This window comes from Rhamphochromis sp. 'chilingali' (assembly GCF_963969265.1).
Source record: "Rhamphochromis sp. 'chilingali' genome assembly, chromosome: 16".
Lineage (NCBI taxonomy): Eukaryota > Metazoa > Chordata > Actinopteri > Cichliformes > Cichlidae > Rhamphochromis > Rhamphochromis sp. 'chilingali'.
In genome coordinates this window covers 16,134,025-16,152,629 of record NC_137943.1, presented here as the reverse complement: position 1 = coordinate 16,152,629, position 18,605 = coordinate 16,134,025, and the positions used below count along the sequence as shown (strand labels likewise).

General features: G+C 41.7%; 1 protein-coding gene across 2 annotated transcripts in view; it reads left to right on the top strand.

Annotated features, from left to right (window-relative positions):
* The window catches only part of ephb1 (EPH receptor B1), a 182,647-nt gene that overhangs the window by 93,960 nt on the left and 70,082 nt on the right, over positions 1 to 18,605 (top strand). For both annotated transcript variants that reach the window (XM_080861417.1, XM_080861416.1), the window contains exon 4: positions 13,140 to 13,295. In XM_080861417.1, coding sequence (XP_080717543.1) covers positions 13,140 to 13,295 — 156 coding nt within the window. The remainder of the gene's footprint in view (positions 1 to 13,139; positions 13,296 to 18,605) is intronic.

Below are 18,605 nucleotides of genomic sequence, written 5' to 3'. Positions count from 1 at the left end.
GTATTTGTGTTTCAGTATCTGTTCTGAAGGCTATTTGAAGTCCAATATCTTAGCGCTCCATGAGCACCAGCCTATGATGCAATTTTTATTCTTTATCTCCATCAAGCGAACAATGCACAGTTGCATCCGTCCAGGCACCATATGGATGTACTCACTTTAAGCACAAAAGCACATTCTACCCAGCTAACACATGTGTGCCCCGTTTATAGCTCTGGGCTTATTGACCAAGTCTGTCTGATAAAGGTCAGAACTGTCCGCATTTTGACGGGTGGTGTGGGGGTGTCAGTTACCTATAACACCCAACATTTCTGTGTGTTAGTGTGTGTTTGTTTCTGCAGAAGGCGATACTGATAAGGTTGTGAAGAGGTCAGGCAGATGTAAATATGGCATGAATATAGATGAGCTCTGGGTCCGGTTACCTTTTGAGAGTTTCACAGCTGCAGGTGCACTCTGTGCCAGGAAATGGGGTCGGCTTCTTGTCATACAAAATGATATTTGCTAAACATAACCATTTGTTTTTTTTGTTTTTTTTTTAACATTCTGTGAAAAAAGAAAAATTTTATGCATGTCATTCGTCTGTTGAGTCACAGTCACGCATGGACCTGATTGTTGCTGGACTGTGTCGTGCAGAACATGTAGCTTAGTTAATTTAAAAAGTATTTGTCATGCAACCTTTTTTTTATTATTTCCTGGTGCCTCTTTGTCAGTTTTAGCAGTAATAGCTTAGCTGTCACTTAGCATTCAATGAGAAGTGGCTGCTTCACACAGCGCACATATTGTGGGACTCTGCCGCCACCAGCTTGAGTGACAAGATGTACTCCTGAGTGCTTTCTCACTTTATTTAGCTCACACCTCCCCTTTCCGCTTTCTCTCCCTTTCTCACACCCTTATATGCTGCGCTTGGGTCGGTTTTGCTTACCTACGCTTCACACATAATTTGTGCTTTTTTTCTTATGGTGCAAAACATTTTGTCATTTCTTCCTATTACGCATAAAAGCAGCGAGGGCAGTGCGCAGCGGATGGAGGGATAGCTGGAGGAACATCTTACTAGTGAATGTAGAATTAATATAGCTATTTTTATAATAGTTGATGTCATCACAATCCAAGGCTTCAGAGCTCCTGTGTAGTTCACACCACCTCTCCCTTCTCATTTTCGCCACTCTCACCTGTCCATCTCTTGTCTTGTTAGTTATGTCTGGAGCCTAAGGGCTGGCTCTAAATTTTCTATTAGATTTTAAAAAGCCAGACTCCTTTTCTTTCTCGTTATCCAACTGACTCATAGCCTGCTACCGTCTGATAGCATATTTGCCGTGTATGAAAATGTCAGCGTCACCATGAGCTGGTGCAGATGCTCGGTGCTGGTCAGACACATGTCACTGCTCTTTTATGTGGCGATGCTGTTGTGAACAGGAGAGCCTCTTCCTGAGATCATCAAAGGGACGAGCATAGCTGTGTTCAGCTGAGTGTGTCTGCCATGGCTGCTTGTCTTTGCCAGAAAATTTTGGTGTAAACATTGTGTTATGTACGCTCAATTAGGAATCAAATTAGAGAATGGTAAACAGTGAAGGGACCTTTGTTTTTCAGTTGTTTTATCACTCTACTCCACTTGTATGTTCATAATTGCTAATCCCTCTTGCCAGGCCTCTACACTCATTAGCGTGCCCCCTCAACCCCACCCTAAGATTACAGGCTGGGTATTTGAGAATAGATGAGTGTTTAAAGCTGACTTTTAGCCTTGCTACAACAGTTTTTTTAACATTTGAACCAATCGGGAGCTAATGTGTGTTTAAGATCAACAGTCTCCACTAGATAGTGACACTAGATAGATAGCAGGACTTTGATAGTGGTAATGTAAGAAAGAATGTTTTCTGCTTGCTTGTATAATTTTAAGGCAAATATAAAAATGTGCAAAATAAATAAAACCCAGTGAAACCCAATACGTGTCTTGCAGTATCAGTGCAACAGTTTTTGGGTGATGCATGGCTTAATCAATAATTATCCACACCTTACAAGATGTGTTTGTACTTTATCCCTAGAAATTTAATTCAAGTCTTAATAAACTCTTTATAAACTCTGGTGTCACACTCCATTTTATTTTGGAGTAACAAGCTGAGCCGTGACACTCACCATAGTGACAAATCATACATTTGTCTTTTGCAAATGTGAATCATAAATCCGGAGTGGGTTTTTACTTGTTGTATTTGTTTAACAAAACAAGTCAGTGTTGTTTTGTAAAATTAGTATTTGTTAAAAAAGACAACTTTCTGTCAGCAAGCTATAAACATTTAGCTTTGAGAAACCTATTGAGGCTTCATCCACAATCATCGATTACACACATTTTCTTTCATTGAATAAAGTTAAAGGTTTCCTGTGTTACCAAATGAGGCTAACTGATTAAAAATCCAACTGTTGCTGAACATATGTCACCGTATCTTTCTGGGGGGGGGTTTTTTGTACTTGAATTTGTATTTTGGAAATACGTATTTGTTCGTGTAAATGAAATCCAATTTTTAATGATCAGACTGGCTCCGGATCTTATTATTCTACAGCGTTTGTTTGTAGTGTTTAGTCTGTAATATAAGGTTTAAAGGCTGTAAATGGAATATGTCGAGCAAAGAAACAGCAATTTAGGAAAAGGAGCAAGAGTAGGCATCTTTGGCTAACTATTATAGATTAATTGTTCTAGATCTGCTTAAAAGAGACAAGTGCTGAGAGGAAGCTAAAGGTTTCACTACTTTGAGTTTGATACTGTTTTTCTTGGAAACACAAGGTAATTAATCACAAGGTAATCATAACGGCTTCTGATGATTATTCTGATAAACTGACTGATGAGTTAAAGCACTTGATCCACATTTACCCATTCATGCCAGTTTTTTTTAAGTATATGTATTTATTTATTTATTTTAAGACACACTGGTATATCTATCATATACACTCAGACCTTGATGATGCATCTGGAGAAGTTTTGGGCATTCAGTATTTTTTTTAAATGGATACTAAAATAAAATAACATAAATAAACACCCAGTTTTTGAGTTAATGGCTCCCTTCTCTGATTTCCAGCTACTGAAACAAGTAACATATCAACTAAATCATATTTGAATTTCAATTAAAACTAAACTGAAATGGAAAAAAAATCCACTGAGAAAACGAACTAAAGCTGAAAATATGAACCAATATAGGTATAAATAAATCAACAAAGCAAATTAATAAACCAACAATGGGAAAAAAAAACATAATGAAAAAAGTCACTAAATGAAAAATTAGTCACTCACAAACATCACAATAAAATAAATGTAAGTTAGTAATGGTGGTGGATTCAGTTTATTACGCGAGTAATTTTAGATGAATCGTATCCTGCAGCCAGTCAAATGCTGAGCATACAGAATGCCTCTAGCTAATGTGACATCCCTCGATCCTTGCACCTCCTTGTGTGTTGTCTTTTTGTTTTTGTTCTTTCTCTATTAGTTCACAGCGGGCAATGAGCCTGGCCAGTCCCCTGTTAGGTTCTGATTACAGTGTAGATTGTAGTGCAAGCACATGTTACTGCCTGCTGAGCGGTGATATGAGGGCCGTCTTCTCTACTACCCTGCCAACCAGAAATAGACTGGCACAATGGAGTTTCCTGGAATTCCAGCACCTCTGCGGCTTCTCTGTATCTTTCTTCTGCTCCTCTCTGACCACTTGTCCGCCTGAAATATAAGCCTGGAGCCCTGGCACAGAGTTGCATCTTCCTGGAAATAAAACTGACCTAAGCCAATGTGTCATGACATGATACAGACAAGCCAATTGCCAGCGTGCCACTCGAGTCTATATGGAGCTAAAGCATCGTTTGGCTCCCTCGATCTGTATCGGGCTCGTATTATACACACGCATACGCAAGCACGGATGCACGTGCACATGAGGACACACAATTCATGCATGTGCTTTCAGAAAGCCAGATTTCCCAGTCAGCTGGTCTGTCATTGGCCGGCTGTTCAAAGGAAAAGTGTGGGCCAAAAAAATACTGGCTGTAAGGTTACTATGGTAACAGCCTGCCCAAGGGCGTGGGCTGTCTGCTAAATTGTTTGCTGGTTTGTTAAGACTCGCACATGCACAGATACGTGCACACACAAATTAATTTGGAGCAGAATGTGTTATCCTTTATTCATTGTCTGGGAGACACATGTTCTGTTCATTAGCATTAGCAGTGAAACTGTTGAATTTCATATCTGTATGTGAAGCAAACTGAATATTTTGGAGAAATCACACACAGGCCTATTTCTCTCCCTCCTTTTTTTTTTTTTTTAAACTGGACACTGTCTCATCCTTTACTTATTTCACTGCTGCACTGCCATCTATTGAAACCAGTCAGACATGGCTTTTCTTCTCCGGACATGTTCACATTCAGGAGTGTGACAGGACTCAATTACTATAATTTTCTAAATATTAGGACCTCAGTGTCTACAACTAAAGTAGGATGCAAATTTCTTTTACTTTTCATGTTGTTTTTTTTTTCATTCCTTACAGAGATTTTGCCTCACACAGCAATATACAGCTCAGTGTTGAACCACAGCTCTAATTGGAAGACATCTTGCTTTCTCAAGGGGGTTTAGCTATTGTTCACTGAAGTTTCTGCAACATCAGGCATTGCTGTATTAGCTAGCTGAAAGAATAGGTATGTCCAGATGAGCAGTGGCTGGGACTACGGCAGCAGAAAGTTCAGGATAGCTGTATGTGGGCAACATTCATGGGCGTGTGAGTTTGTGTGTATGTGGGTGGTTGTCGGTTTAGCTGCCTGCTTTACCTTGGATGACAGGCTCTGACAGGGCCAGAATGGACAGATGATTAATGTTCAGAGGGAGTGTTCTTTGGGCGGAACATTTCAGCACCGCTGGTCTTAACAAAAGCAGACGAGGTATGCTTTAAGCACTGCACCCTTTTTTGACCGTCCCTTTTATTCCTGAAAAACCTCTCTTTCCCTCTTATCCCTCCTACATTCTCTCTCTTTCTTTGAGATTAAAAGGCGATGACAGGGCATAGTGGAAACTCATACTGACCAGACTTGCCAAATGATGTCACCACTGTGAACTCCGAATGCCTTTAAAACAAGGGAAGGAATGGGATCACTTGTGAGAAGATGCATAATATCTGGCCAGTGTTGACCTGTGATGAGGAAAAAAAAAAGCTCAATTATTCTTAAATCAGTTTCTATAAATTAATAAATCATAGCCCTGAGAGGACTTTAACCCTGACTTTTAATATCCTGCGGGCATTTTCTGATGATTTTGACAAGGCTTTGTTTCAGCCCATGCGTCGGTCTCAAATAATTGTATTGTGTTTTTCAATGACCTTGTGAAGAAATGGAACACCTGGGTTGGAAAAGCAGCTCATTACGTGGATTGTGGCTGGAAAATGAACAATGACAGAAGAGCAAGGCTGAATACCAATACACTGCACCGCTGATTGCCTTTTTGTTTTAAGGTGTTGGCTGTCCTGACACTTTTTGTGTCCCCTCTGTCAAACGAACCTGTTCATTTCACCGCTCAATTGATGTATTTTTTTTAGATATCACATAAACATAAATACACAGGCACGCACTTGGCGCAACCACATCCTCTGCTTGTTTTAGTAGGAGAGTGTTGTTTTTCTCAGAGCCTCAGCAATAAAATCATAAAATAGGGGTCAACTGGAGTCTTGACCCAGACATACGTCTGTCTGCATGAGTGTCTGTGAGTGAGTGGGCGTATGCATGAATCCAAAGCCTCTAAAGGCTGATATGTCCCATGTGATGGATGAGGGTTGGGGTTAAGGGTTCACTGGGGGGGTTAAGGGCGGTTCTTCAGGGTCGCTGGCAGGTCACACACCCTCTTTGCATCAAAACCTCACACAGACAGAGTCGGAATTCCTTTTTTTAAAAAAAAAAAGCTATATTGATTACATCAGGCCAAAAGCTATTTGATGAAACCAAACGTCTTTGATGTTGCTTACTTTATATTGGATTGCTGGATTTTCATTACATGAAATGGAAATTCCTTGAGAAATGATCAGACTTATTACATAACCTTCTCCATATCAACTACTCCATGTTTGATTGCTTTTCCCACAATTATCTGTCAAGCAATTTACAGCGGTTTTAAACCTCGTGCGTGCCTGGGAGCCATTCCCATATAAGAGTCAGGGAAAGGATTTAGTACAGTATACTGTAACTTTGATTGGGTTTTTGCATAGGAGACCTGTTTCCAATCTTGTCTTGGTCATAATCCTTTGGCTTTCTTCAATCCCTGACTCGCGCATTTCCATTTTATCTAGCCGACACCTAGTGATGCTTCCCTGACAAGCTAATGTAATATTTATCACTCTACCTCCATTAATCCCACGTCTCCAATTGCCTCCAATTCTTATGGGTTATAGACATTTTGCAACTTCACACCTTAAACACATGCAGCTAATGCGAGACATTCCCAGTGTGCTTCCACGTTTGATGTATTGCCTGCAGTTTGCACTGTATTATGCGCTCACCGAGCATATTGCTTAGCCTAACCCCTGAGCAGCTCTGCACATCAACCATTCTTAAAGCTTGCTCTCAGAGACTTTCTCATATTGCTAATCTTCTCCTGTTTGTCCTGCCTAATCGATACATCAATGTTGTGCGAAACATTTTCTCCAAATTAACAGTTTGGTGTATAAAGGTGGTCTGCATGCTTCTTAACGCCGGAGAGATTTAGGTTGTCGTCATTATCAGTAATCTTGAACCAGGTGGGAAAATGACATTGAGGAGATCGTCATCTCAACTCTGCTGCTCAGGCTCTGCTATGACATGAAGTCATCCCAGTTAGACTGTCATGAGTAGTGAGCAGCGATCCACAGCTGCCATACCTCCGTCAACTAACTGTAGAGTGAGATAGAGAGAGAGGGAGGGAAAGAAAGACAGCCAGCCTTCGAATAGATTCAGAGCTGTCAATCAAGGCGAGAAAGGAACAACGGGAGGAAAGGTACAAGGTGGGGGGGGAAAGCAATTCCAGGGAGAGAGACAAAGAGAAGTCAGGAAAGAGAAGTGAGCAGGAGGATTGAACAATGCAAAGAGAGTCCTGAAGGGACCACTTCAGAGGACTGAATGTTTTGTTTCTGCATACAGCCATTTCAAATGTGGGTTATTCCCCCACTGGGGAGACTAATTGCTTGTTGATATAATATTACAGCCTTCATCTCCCTGAAAACCAACACATCTGATGAGTTATGGCTCTGCGTGCTACATGTTTTCTTTTTCTTCTCGTCCTTCTTCTTCTTCTTCCTCTCCTTCTTCACCTTGTTCCATCCCCCTTCTGCGGCACAGGAACTCCTGACCTCCTGCAATCTAAATATTCACAAATCAGGAAGAAAGATTTTGGGCTCAGTTCCAATATCAATAAAGCATAACGATACATTCTAGGGGCTGCCTGCTCTTCGAATGAGACATTTGCGGTTTTGTGAGTTATTGACATAATAGTTCAAATCACTTTATCATTCTGACTTTCTCTTTTTGCCCATATCTATTCCTCCTTCTGGTTTTGTGAGGCAGACTAGTAGGGCGCTAATTGATGAGTTTAATGGTAACATTCATGCACATACGATTTGTCAATTACAGGGAGAAGACAGAGGAAAAACAGCAAGTACGCCCGAGGCACAGGTTTTCAGGCACCAGAGCAAAAAAAAAAAAAAAAACCCCAAAAAACATTATGGTGCAAAGGAACGAGGCAGTTTACCTGAAGAGATCCTATGGATTGAAATGTTACATTTGCATAATTGTTTTTTTTATGCTTTTGTGTTTTGCTTGTGCTTTCTTTTTTTGTCTGTTTTAAGGATTAAGTCATTGCTGAGAGCAAATAGTGCGCAAACCTTTCCTCAATTAAGGAAGAAAACCAGAGCGGGGGTTCTAATCTAGACAGATATTAATCTTATGTTGTGTCTAAAGTGTTTGCTTGCGTCTTTGCGGGGCTGCTTTGTTTCTGCCAGGTTGTCACTTATCTCACCTCCTGTAATGCTGATTGTAGCGTCTTCGGTTTTCCCAAGGAGAGGTATTAAATTATCTCAGGTTCTGTCAAACATGTTTTAGTCCAGTGGCGGAAAATGCGGGTGCGCCATCTCATTTAATCGGGTCAGCTGTAGTCATAGTACGTGATATCACTGATGCCAGTATGGGAGCGTTTTCGTAGGATTATGGAGTGTGTGCATTTACATGAGTTGTGTACAGGAATCTAAGAGTGTGTGTGTGTATTCTTTTGCTCATAGGTTTGCTTAGAGACTCATTTGTAGCACCGCTATCTCAGACTGCTGAATCAGCACGGGCTCTCCTGCTTTTCTCCTCACTTTTTCCCATTTATGAGTGTCTAGCCCAGCTACTGTCTGTCTGTAAACACACAACCCGAGGGCAGAATCCAATGCACATATTCTCCTCACACCCCATTAAACACACGCTGAACAACCTATTGTGATCCCTTTTCAGAAGAGCCGAGCAATGCATTTGAAGCTTTTCGCTTGCTTTTGTGAGACGCCATCTGCATGCGTGCGGTGCTCTGCTCCCCCGATGTTTGAATTTTATGTGGCAAAGATGATGAGACATAAGATCCCTTCCCTTCTCCTGCTAAAAATGAATTTTTGATCTGCGTTTTATCGTCTTGTAATCTCTGATATTGTTGGTGGTTATTGCTTTATAAAATGGGTCTGCAGCTGGTATGTGCTCCCACATATGGCCAGGGAGAGTTTTATAGAGTCTCTATGTTCTTGTATTAGAAGAAGCTTGATCTCATCACACATGGAGTCAGTGTTACAAGTCAAGAGAGTTTGCAAACTATCAGTCCCACACTAAAAAAAGAGCCCCCCTACACACCCGTAGGAACATTATTGCCTATATGCAGTAACATTTTCACAACCCTTGCACATCTGCTGTATCAAGACAGGTCTTAAACATCCACGACATAGCAATAGCAATATGTTCTTCTTCTATTTGGACTTGGTGCAGTTTGATCATGTATGTTTGATAAATATTGCTGTGTGACTAGACATAAGGTCAGTCAGTTAGCCCACAGTGTGTCCGTCAGCCCAGCCAAAGGACATGTAAGAACCGCGGCTCGCTGGGAATCGCCTTCACTTGTGTGCGTGTGTGTGTGTATATAAATCATCTCTCTTTTTAACCTGATTTGCTTCTCATTCTTTCTTTATCGCTAATCCTTCCCGACAGCTTATAAGAGGGGCTGGCCAAATCCTAGTCTATAAATGTCAGAAAATAGGATCTATAAAATGTCCAGCATTTTTAATTTTTTAAGCATAATATTTTTAATTGTGTCTCAAAGACCTGTTTTTTTTTTTTTTGTTTTTTTTTTTGAACTTTTAATTGCAGAGCAGGAAAACAGCAGTCACCAGCATATACATACACAGGACAAAGATGCATCTACATGTATAGCAGGACGTGGGAGGCAGAAAGAGAAAGCCAACAGCAATATTAATAAACAATGAAAAAGGTTAACAATCGTCCCTTTGTTGCCAGGCTAAATCCCGTAAGCCCGATTTCAACCTCTGAGCAGAAGGAGTGTTCAGGTGGGCCAAAAAAGGGTCCCATATGCGATAGAAAAGGAAAGGTTTGTCCTTAAGTGCTGTAGAGAAGGCTTCCATTGGCATGATACATATCACAGACTGTAGCCACTGGTTGACAGATGGGGCCTTATCAGAAATCCACAGTACCATAATGCACTTTCGAGCGTAGTGCAGCAGTATGTGAAGGAGATCTTTGCTGCGAAAGCCGGCAGGTAGCTCATCGTTCAGTCCTAACAGGCAAGTCCTTGGACCCAGATGCAGTCGGCAATTAAATATAGTACATAGCTTGTCTATAAGTGATCTCCAAAACTGTAGAATAACAGGGCAGCTCCACAGACAATGAAAAAAGGAACCAACAGCAGACTGACATTTGTTACAGAGATTAGGCAAAGCTGGATACATTATGTGTCTCTTCTCGGGTGTAATATAAAGCCTATTTATAAGTTTAAACTGCCTTTCCCAAATAGAATTAGATGCCAAGGCTTTAAAAGGACGACAACACAACTCATCCCAAGCTTCAGCATCTATAGCGCCTACGTCTGATTCCCATTGGCCCTTGATTTTGTTAGAGTTATCCATTCTAAGATCAGAGAGAATGTTATAAATCTTTTTAGTGATACATTTTAGTTGGGTAGTTTTTACCATGAGTGATTCTATAGGAGAAAGACCAAACCCTCCATTCAAATCCTTCAATTTAGAAGTAATATAGTGCTTTACCTGAAAGTACTTCAAAAAATCCTTATTGGTCAGACCAAACTTGCTTTTCAGTTGATTAAAAGTAAGAAGAGAGTTCTCATGAACAAGATCACCCACTGTATTAATCCCTTTTTGAGACCAGTCCGCAAAACCAGCCTGAAGACCAGGTACTCAAAGACCTGTTTAATTAGCAGTGGAGGTTTCCCTTTCATGCAGTGCTATATTTTCTAGTGTTTGACCTGGCAGTGAGGGAGAATGGGCCCAACACCTTGCCATTGTGGCGATCGTGGCTCAAGAGTTGGGAGTGGCTCAAGGTTGCCGGTTCGAGCCCCAGCTTGGACAGTCTCGGTCGTTGTGTCCTTGGGCAAGACACTTCACCCGTTGTCTACTGGTGGTGGTCAGAGGGCCTGGCGGCGCCAGTGTCCAGCAGCCTCGCCTCTGTCAGTGCGCCCCAGTGTGAATGTGTGTGTGTGAATGTGTGTGTGAATGGGTGGATGACTGGTTGTGTAAAGCGCTTTGGGGTCCTTAGGGACTAGTAAAGCGCTATACAAATACAGGCCATTTACCATTGTTAGTTTAAATAGCTCTCCGTTTGGCAACGTGTTCATATTAGAATTGAAGGCTCTTAGTCAGATTAAACTAAACTATTTTGTTGATGGACTGATTTAAGCAGTCTCTGTTAATATTTGAAATACTTAGCCAAACCACTGGCCCGTCATTTTGATAAACTCTGTCATTGTTTTTCTTGATAAGCATCTTAGTGCTGGGTAGGTGTTTCACTTTGTGAGCGAAATGAATAAAATGACTGTTTTTATCTGTCTATCGCTCAGGCAAATAGACACAGCCTTGCCCCATTAAATGTATAACTTATTCCCCTTTTGGCATGCAGCAGTGCCAGAGCATCCTCCCTCATCAGTAAGCCTGCTAAGACATAGGACATTGATCATAGTTATTTTACTCAGTAAGCCCCTCCACACCACACAGAAACTCTTTGTATTCTTTTGGGATATTGGGGTGAGTGGATTAGGTTATTGCCTGCACTTAAGCACAATGCTATCAGCTACAATAATCTTCATAGTCCACCGTGGCCTTTAGAATTTGGGACTTTAACACGTCACACCAACATCCACAAACTAGTGCTGGCAGGACTGTTTTAGAAATCCTCGTTCTTCTTATCAGTAAGGCCAGTATGACTCTCGCAGCCTGTCTGAGATTGTGGTCATGTAAATGGCCTGCATTTGTATAGCGCTTTTCTAGTCCATAGGACCCCAAAGCGCTTTACACTACATTCAGTCATTCACCCATTCACACACACATTCACACACTGGCGATGGCAAGCTACATTGTAGCCACAGCTGCCCTGGGGCGCACTGACAGAGGCGAGGCTGCCGGACACAGGCGCCACCGGGCCCTCTGACCACCACCAGTAGGCAAACACGGGGTTAGTATCTTGCCCAAGGACATTTGGCATGCAGCCAGGATGCAGCCTGGGATCGAACCACCGACCTTCTGATTAGTGGCTGACCTGCTCTGCCACCTGAGCTACAGCCACCCCACTCATTTAAAAGTTGCAGAATAACTTTTAAATGATCAGAGCCTAATCGCTCTGGTATCAGGCGATGAATAAAACATTTAAAGTGCCCGAAACTTTTGCACACTGCTGTGCACGAGGAAAACGTAAATGAGTAAAAATTCAGTACTGCGCTTAAATATGTCTGCATACAGTGAGGGGTCAAATTTACTAAGCAAAGCAAATGAAAACACAATGCAAAAATGTGCCAGTGGGTGTGGAGGCTTCTGCTAACAATGCCCTAATTTAGAAACAAAGACGCAGCCGGCTCATTTTAATATTGACCAAAAGCGTCTACCAACAGAAGAACAAACCAGCAGGTCAAAAGCAAACAGACCCAAAGAGGGAGCGAGTAATGCACTAACCAAAGTAATATGAGCTAAGCACAGGTTTCAGGCATGGTCCTCTGTCTGGATATAGTATAGTATTTCAGCTCTATAGGTAGCATCGAATGTGGATCCAAATGTTTTTGATGTAAGGGCAAACTCTGTTTCCATTAGATATTCCTGGGGACTTTGTGCTGTCTTGTAGGCTGAGGCGGCCATTCACTGGATAAATCTGACAGCTCAGGTGGAGTGTGGGATTTATCTGGAGGAGGGATTACAAACTGTTCAGCTATACTACCTGAAATCGCTGTGTCACACCTGTAGAATTTGTAGAAGAACACAAATCATTATTTACCGCAAGCTCTTCACCAAGCCTTTGTGTGCCTACAGATCTTAAGATTCAGACGTTAAAACACTTTTGTGCTTTTGTGCACTCTGCTGTTTTTCAGAAACCTGAAACCCATCGGTCACTGTTAAAAGAAAAAAAATTAAATAAATACCTTGGGTGGCTGTAATCCAAGACACATCTGTTTAGGTATTGGGGTTTTCCCTCTCTCTATCACACTGAGTTCAGAGAGTTCGGTTAAGTTAAGTTGTGTTTAATCAATATGCCTGTATTATAGATATGCAGAGCTCGCCGCTAAACATTCAGGGCGAGGACTCAGTGGAGAAGTACAGGATACAGCCAAAGCTGCAGCACCGTGTTCACATCCTTGAGCCATCCATCCATGCCAATTACCTCTATTTCTGATAACATCTTCCACTGCTGTCCCACATAAATTAACCCTCCTAGCACCAGCGATGACAGCCACATTAGGAGCAAAATAAGACATGCGTTAAATATAGCGGAGTTTGGGAGGGGGTAAGAGTAACTTGCAGAAAGGCAATTGACAAAAATCACTTAAAAATAGCTTAACCTTGTGCTTGCCTTAATTGAATTCATGCTTTTTTTGTTGTATTTTACAGTTCTAACAGTGTTTTTTTTTCTTGTCACAGCATGTCCACCGGGTACCTTCAAGTCGACCCAAGGTCCAAGTCTTTGTCTACAGTGCCCTCCTAACAGCCGCTCCACATCTGAGGCTGCCACCATCTGCGTGTGCCGCAACGGCTACTACCGTGGGGATGGTGATCAGCCAGATAAACCTTGCACCAGTAAGTATCCAATAAATTAGATTGGCTGCGCACTAAGGCACTAATACATATTAAAAGCCACATATAAACAAAATGTCAGAAATGGCACTTTCTGGCATTTTCTGAGACAAACTGAAAAGGATCCAGTGGTCTATCACGGCTATCACAGGGTGAGACGCGGGGTTATCTATTTTAATTTAAATGCATATGAATGTGCATTTATCCAGCACCCATCTTGTCTTCTTATTGTCTTCTTCTTAGGATTGATGGAGCTCCTTGTGTTTCCTCTCAGCTATCTCTCTCTCTCTCTCCACATCCTTTCTCACTTCTCTCGTTTTTGCTGTTGTTCTTTCTCCGTGTCTAGTATCATCCCCTGAAGTCCTAATTACTCAGGCAAATGCTGTGAAACTTCGACACTGTCCTGCCGTTATCCGCTGGAGATCCAATAAGGCCTCTCACAGCATCATAGTTATCTTAATATGATGTAAAAGCAATATGCTAAGCCTTCCTGTTATCCCTGCTGACACACAGTTATGCAGAGGGAGAGCATTGTTAGACCCCAAAAAGTTTGTTTACCTCACTTCCTTCACTGTCACTGGGGAGTGTCTTAATGGTTTGTTCTCTTCACAACATCAGGCTGGAAGCATTATTGGTGTGGTTATGTGTTCATTTAGCCCACATTTATTCACATAGACCTGATTAATTGGCCCAAATGGACTCAAAAGCACATAGAACTTTCCTAATCAGGTAGCAGCTGTATAGCTTTTGCTTCTAAACTCTGAGTTCATTGTTCTTATTTAGCCATGTATTCTTTTGTGAAAAAAATAAATGAGTAAACAAATAAATAAATGAATAAAAGGGGCTAAAAGGTGCAGTGAATGCCCAGCGGAGCATGGCTGTCTGTCTCTGAACGATTTGGCTATGTGAAAGGTGTGCACAGCAGCGCTTAATCCACCGAGGAAGACGTTACACGTAGGGAGAGTGCCGTTTGGTGAAAAAGTGGACCTGAACAGGTATGAGGGCAACAGCATTGATCACCACAAAGATGATGGCGTCACTAGGTTTCATTTCAGCTCTTGGTCACAACTTCTATCTTTTCTGCGGCAACAATAGCACAAACAGGACTAGCGCACAGACTGGTTGTACCACATGTTCTTGACGTGAAAGTAGAGCTGGGCGATACTCGATAGAGAAATTAAGCTATCGCGATAGACTTCGCCGCTCTTGTCCTCTTAAAATAAAAATTTTTTTTTAAAAAAAGGTCAGCCAATCCAAACTAAGTAGCGCAGAGCCGAACCAATCACAGCCGCAGCGTCACGTCGCGTGACTTGTTACGTACAGCACAAGTGCCAAGCCGCACGTGTGTTTGTTTGGGAAGCAGGCAGCGCGTAATGGAGGAAATGAGTGTGCCGACTAGAAAAATCAACCGAGCGTGACCGAAGAGAAAACAGATGACGGTTCCAATGCCGGAGAGATTGTCAAACGGAAGAGCCATAGAAGTTCCGTAGTGTGAAGGTATTTCGGCTATTTCAAGTCTGACAAAAAACAGAGTAGCGTGCACTGTAAATTGTGCCGAAAGCAAGTCTGGAAATACAATAAACTGGTGCATGCGTCACACTGTGCGCCACGTTATTGTTTCGGTGAAATGAATTTCTACAATACTGTTAATTCTACTCTCTGCAGTGTTTAAATGCTTACATATACACACAGTTACTGTCCCTCCACACATACGACTCGGTTCTGCTTCTATGCCCCAGCTTTGTTTACTTTTTCCCACCGAGGCTTCTAGACTTCTGATTGGCCAACATTTCTGCACGGTTAGGAATCTAGCGCCACCTGCTGCTTTGGCATGTTCATAGCGTTTTCCTTCATTTCTGCCTTTATGTGTGGACGGGATTATTTTTTAAAACGAAAACGGAAAATCTCCGTTTTCAAAAACACCCGTGTACGCGTGGACGTAGCCTCAGTCTCTGACTGGAAGCGCTAATTCGTCATTCGGCTTTTGTCAGACTAAAGTAACTGTTAAAACTGTTTGAAAAGCTCAGCTATACAACAAGGAGAGATTGAGAATTTCCTTTTAGTTCTCAGTTTATTTGATATTGACAAAAGTTAGTCAGTTTTGTCTGTTCTTCTGTAAAACAAACAGATTTATTTTTAGAATTAATATTTTGTTTCTAAGTGGAATTGACAATTTAGTCTGTTTCGTTTGTTCTATTTTGAAACTTAAACGCTTTAGCGGCTGCCTTTTGTGTAGTTTGCAATATTTGCCTTTATTTATCTGAAAAAGTCTCATGTTCCTTAAGTACATCTACCCTGTTGAACTTATTATGGGAAATAAATATTTAAATAAAAACAAGCTGCTGATTATTTCACATTTTACTTGTGAGCAACGGCACATTTAAATCTTACAAATATAGTTATTTGGCTTATATCGTGATAGATATCGTTATCGCCTGAAATGAAAAAAACATATCGTGATATGAAAAAATCTCATATCGCCCAGCTCTACGTGAAAGTAAATGGCTACAACATGTAGACATGTAACATGGCTGCAAAGCAGTGCTTAGCTCTGCATAGGACAAACGCAGAGCTGTGCTGGTACCGTTTAGGCTTTAGATGTTCTCAGTTTTCTGTGCTCTCCAATAGTTTACAGCACTGCCTGACGAATTAGCAAGTGTTCCATCAGCTAAAGCCTCAGCCTTTATTTTGTGGCCTTGCATTTTCCCCCAAGCAATCTCAGCTCAACAGCAGCTCCATCTTAGACATCTTAAATAGATCCGTATGCTCTGTGTTCCATTTCAAAATGTAACTGGCTCCTTTTTTTTCTGTTTTCAATCTCGTCTTATCTGCTCTGTCAGTTCTGTTATTTTTTCCTTTGCCCCACTCTTCTCCTTCATTTTGTGCTCGGTCCTCTCTATAACTCTGTAACAGGAGTCCAGTTACATTGCTGTTTGTATTCAGACAAAAAAATGAAACTGCTTACTAATACACTCACACTTAAGTAAAACATACCAAAAGGCTGTATGCTAAATCTGTTGGAAATGGTCCCTTTTAGCAATATTATATTGATAATATTAAGCAAATGTTAGCAGCTTTTCAATTTGTATTAAAATAATTTGTCTGCAAATCTGTCTGCACAAAGCTTTTTCTGAACGCTGAAGCATACAGTAGCAGCTAGGCGTGATGCTCTAGTTGTCATAGATCTCAGCCAGGGGGGCTAGTGAGATGATCCTAGTAGCAATCTCTTTAATACTACAGGTCTTGATAAGAGCACTGCTAGAGTAGCTTAAATCAGACCAGCCTGTAGCTTGATGCTGTAGCTTAAGCACTTCTTGCCGTCATCAGGCACGTAGGGGCTCTATGCTCCTGATCAGTCTGATTAGCTCGCTGATGGATTGTCTGTTGCATGGCTCTGTGAGCTGAAGGCCGCATGCTAACCACCCCACCCCCCACAACCTTTTTTTTCCCGTTGGGGGTATGAATATGCCAAGGCAGAGATGCACTTTTAAATACCAGCTCCTCGGATTTCCTTTATCTAAGACATTTTTTTCTGACTTCAGTCTATGCCTGAGGAGAGGAATCAGCTACATCCCTGTTAATACGTTTTTGTTTGAAGACATGCGAGTTTTACCTTTGTGCCAGTGTCCATTCTGCTCTGGGTGGAACAAGATTTTGGAAACGCTCAACCAGCTTTAGTTTGAAAACCCAGGGATTGTGTTTTAGTCTGGAGAAGGAAATATAGAGACTTTTTTTTTAAACGCACATATCCTTGTTGATTGGGTTCTATCTGCCACAAAAATTAAGCTAGAACATTTAAGCTTACTCTCATTCCTTTTTGATTTCAACCTTTTTGTCTCGGTAGTCATTCCATTGGTGATGCTTTGGTACCTCTCTGTGTATTTTCAAGTATTGGTTCCATCTCAGCCTAAGCAAAGAAATCTCTGCTCATATGTTTTCTTTATCATCTTTCTCCTTAACATTTTTGTGACCGACCCTCTGTTTCCTGTTGCTCCTCAGTGCATACACTGCCAGAGTCTGCGTTTGGTCGATGCGATGTGCATTTATAGGTTTGTTAATGAAAATGTTCCTTCCTATCTGAATTTTCATTTTAAAGCAGTTTTAACAGTTTTTAAAATGAAAACATATTCAAATATTTTGAAGAGAAATGTTGATAAAGCTTCAAAGATTGTGTGTGAAACCTTTTCATTCTGATTTGGACTTTTTTAGTGAGTGTTTTATGTTTGACATTCCCCAACTACCCCACAGATGTGCGTGTGTTTAAAAAAATAAATAATGAAAATAAATAAATAATGTTTTCATGTGTTAGCATGGTTCAGTGGAGAGAGGTCGGTGTGACCCAGCATGCTGGGACAATGGGTGTCTCAGTATGTGGAGTCAAAAGAATGACAAGCTGAGTGGTAACTGACGGGAGTCGAGCAGTGAAACCAGTTCTAATTGGTCGGGGGGAGGCAGGGGAAAAGGTGATGGTGCATGAGGTCCGGGTGGACTTGTGTCAAAGAAAGAAAAAACAAATCCCATCAACACACCAGGAGGTACTCCGTGTGACAAAGCAAGATTTGAATATGCATTTTTTAATGTATAGTCTATGCTGAAAAATAAAAGCAACCCTGCCAAATTCTAAATACACTGAACAAAAATATAAACGCAACACCTTTGTTACTGCTCCCATTCCCCATGGGATGGACGTAGAGACCTAAAATTCATTCCAGATACACAATATAACCATCCCTCCCAAACAGTGGTCACAAATCAGTCCAAATGTGTGGTAGTGGGCACATCTGCTATATTGAGATAATCCATCCCACCTCACAGGTGTGCCACATCAGGATGCTGATCTGACATCATGAGTAGTGCACAGGTGTACCTCAGACTGCCCACAACAAAAGGCCACCCTGGAATGTGCAGTTTTTTGTGCTATTGGGGGTCTGGGGACCCAGAACCGGTCAGTATCTGGTGTGACCACCATTTGCCTCATGCAGTGCAACACATCGTCGCATGGAGTCTATCAGATTGTCAATTGTGGCCTGTGGAATGTTGGTCCACTCCACTTCAATGGCTGTGCGAGGTTGTTGGATATTCGTGGGAACTGGTACACGCTGTCGTATACGCCGGTCAAGCACATCCCGAACATGCTCAATGGGTGACATGTCCGGTGAGTATGCTGGCCATGCAAGAACTGGGACATTCTCAGCTGCCATCTGCCCTGAACAATGTGAACCATGATTCATCCGTGAAGCGCACACCTCTCCAATGTGCCAGACGCCATCGAATGTGAGCATTTGCCCACACAAGTCTGTTACGGCGACGAGC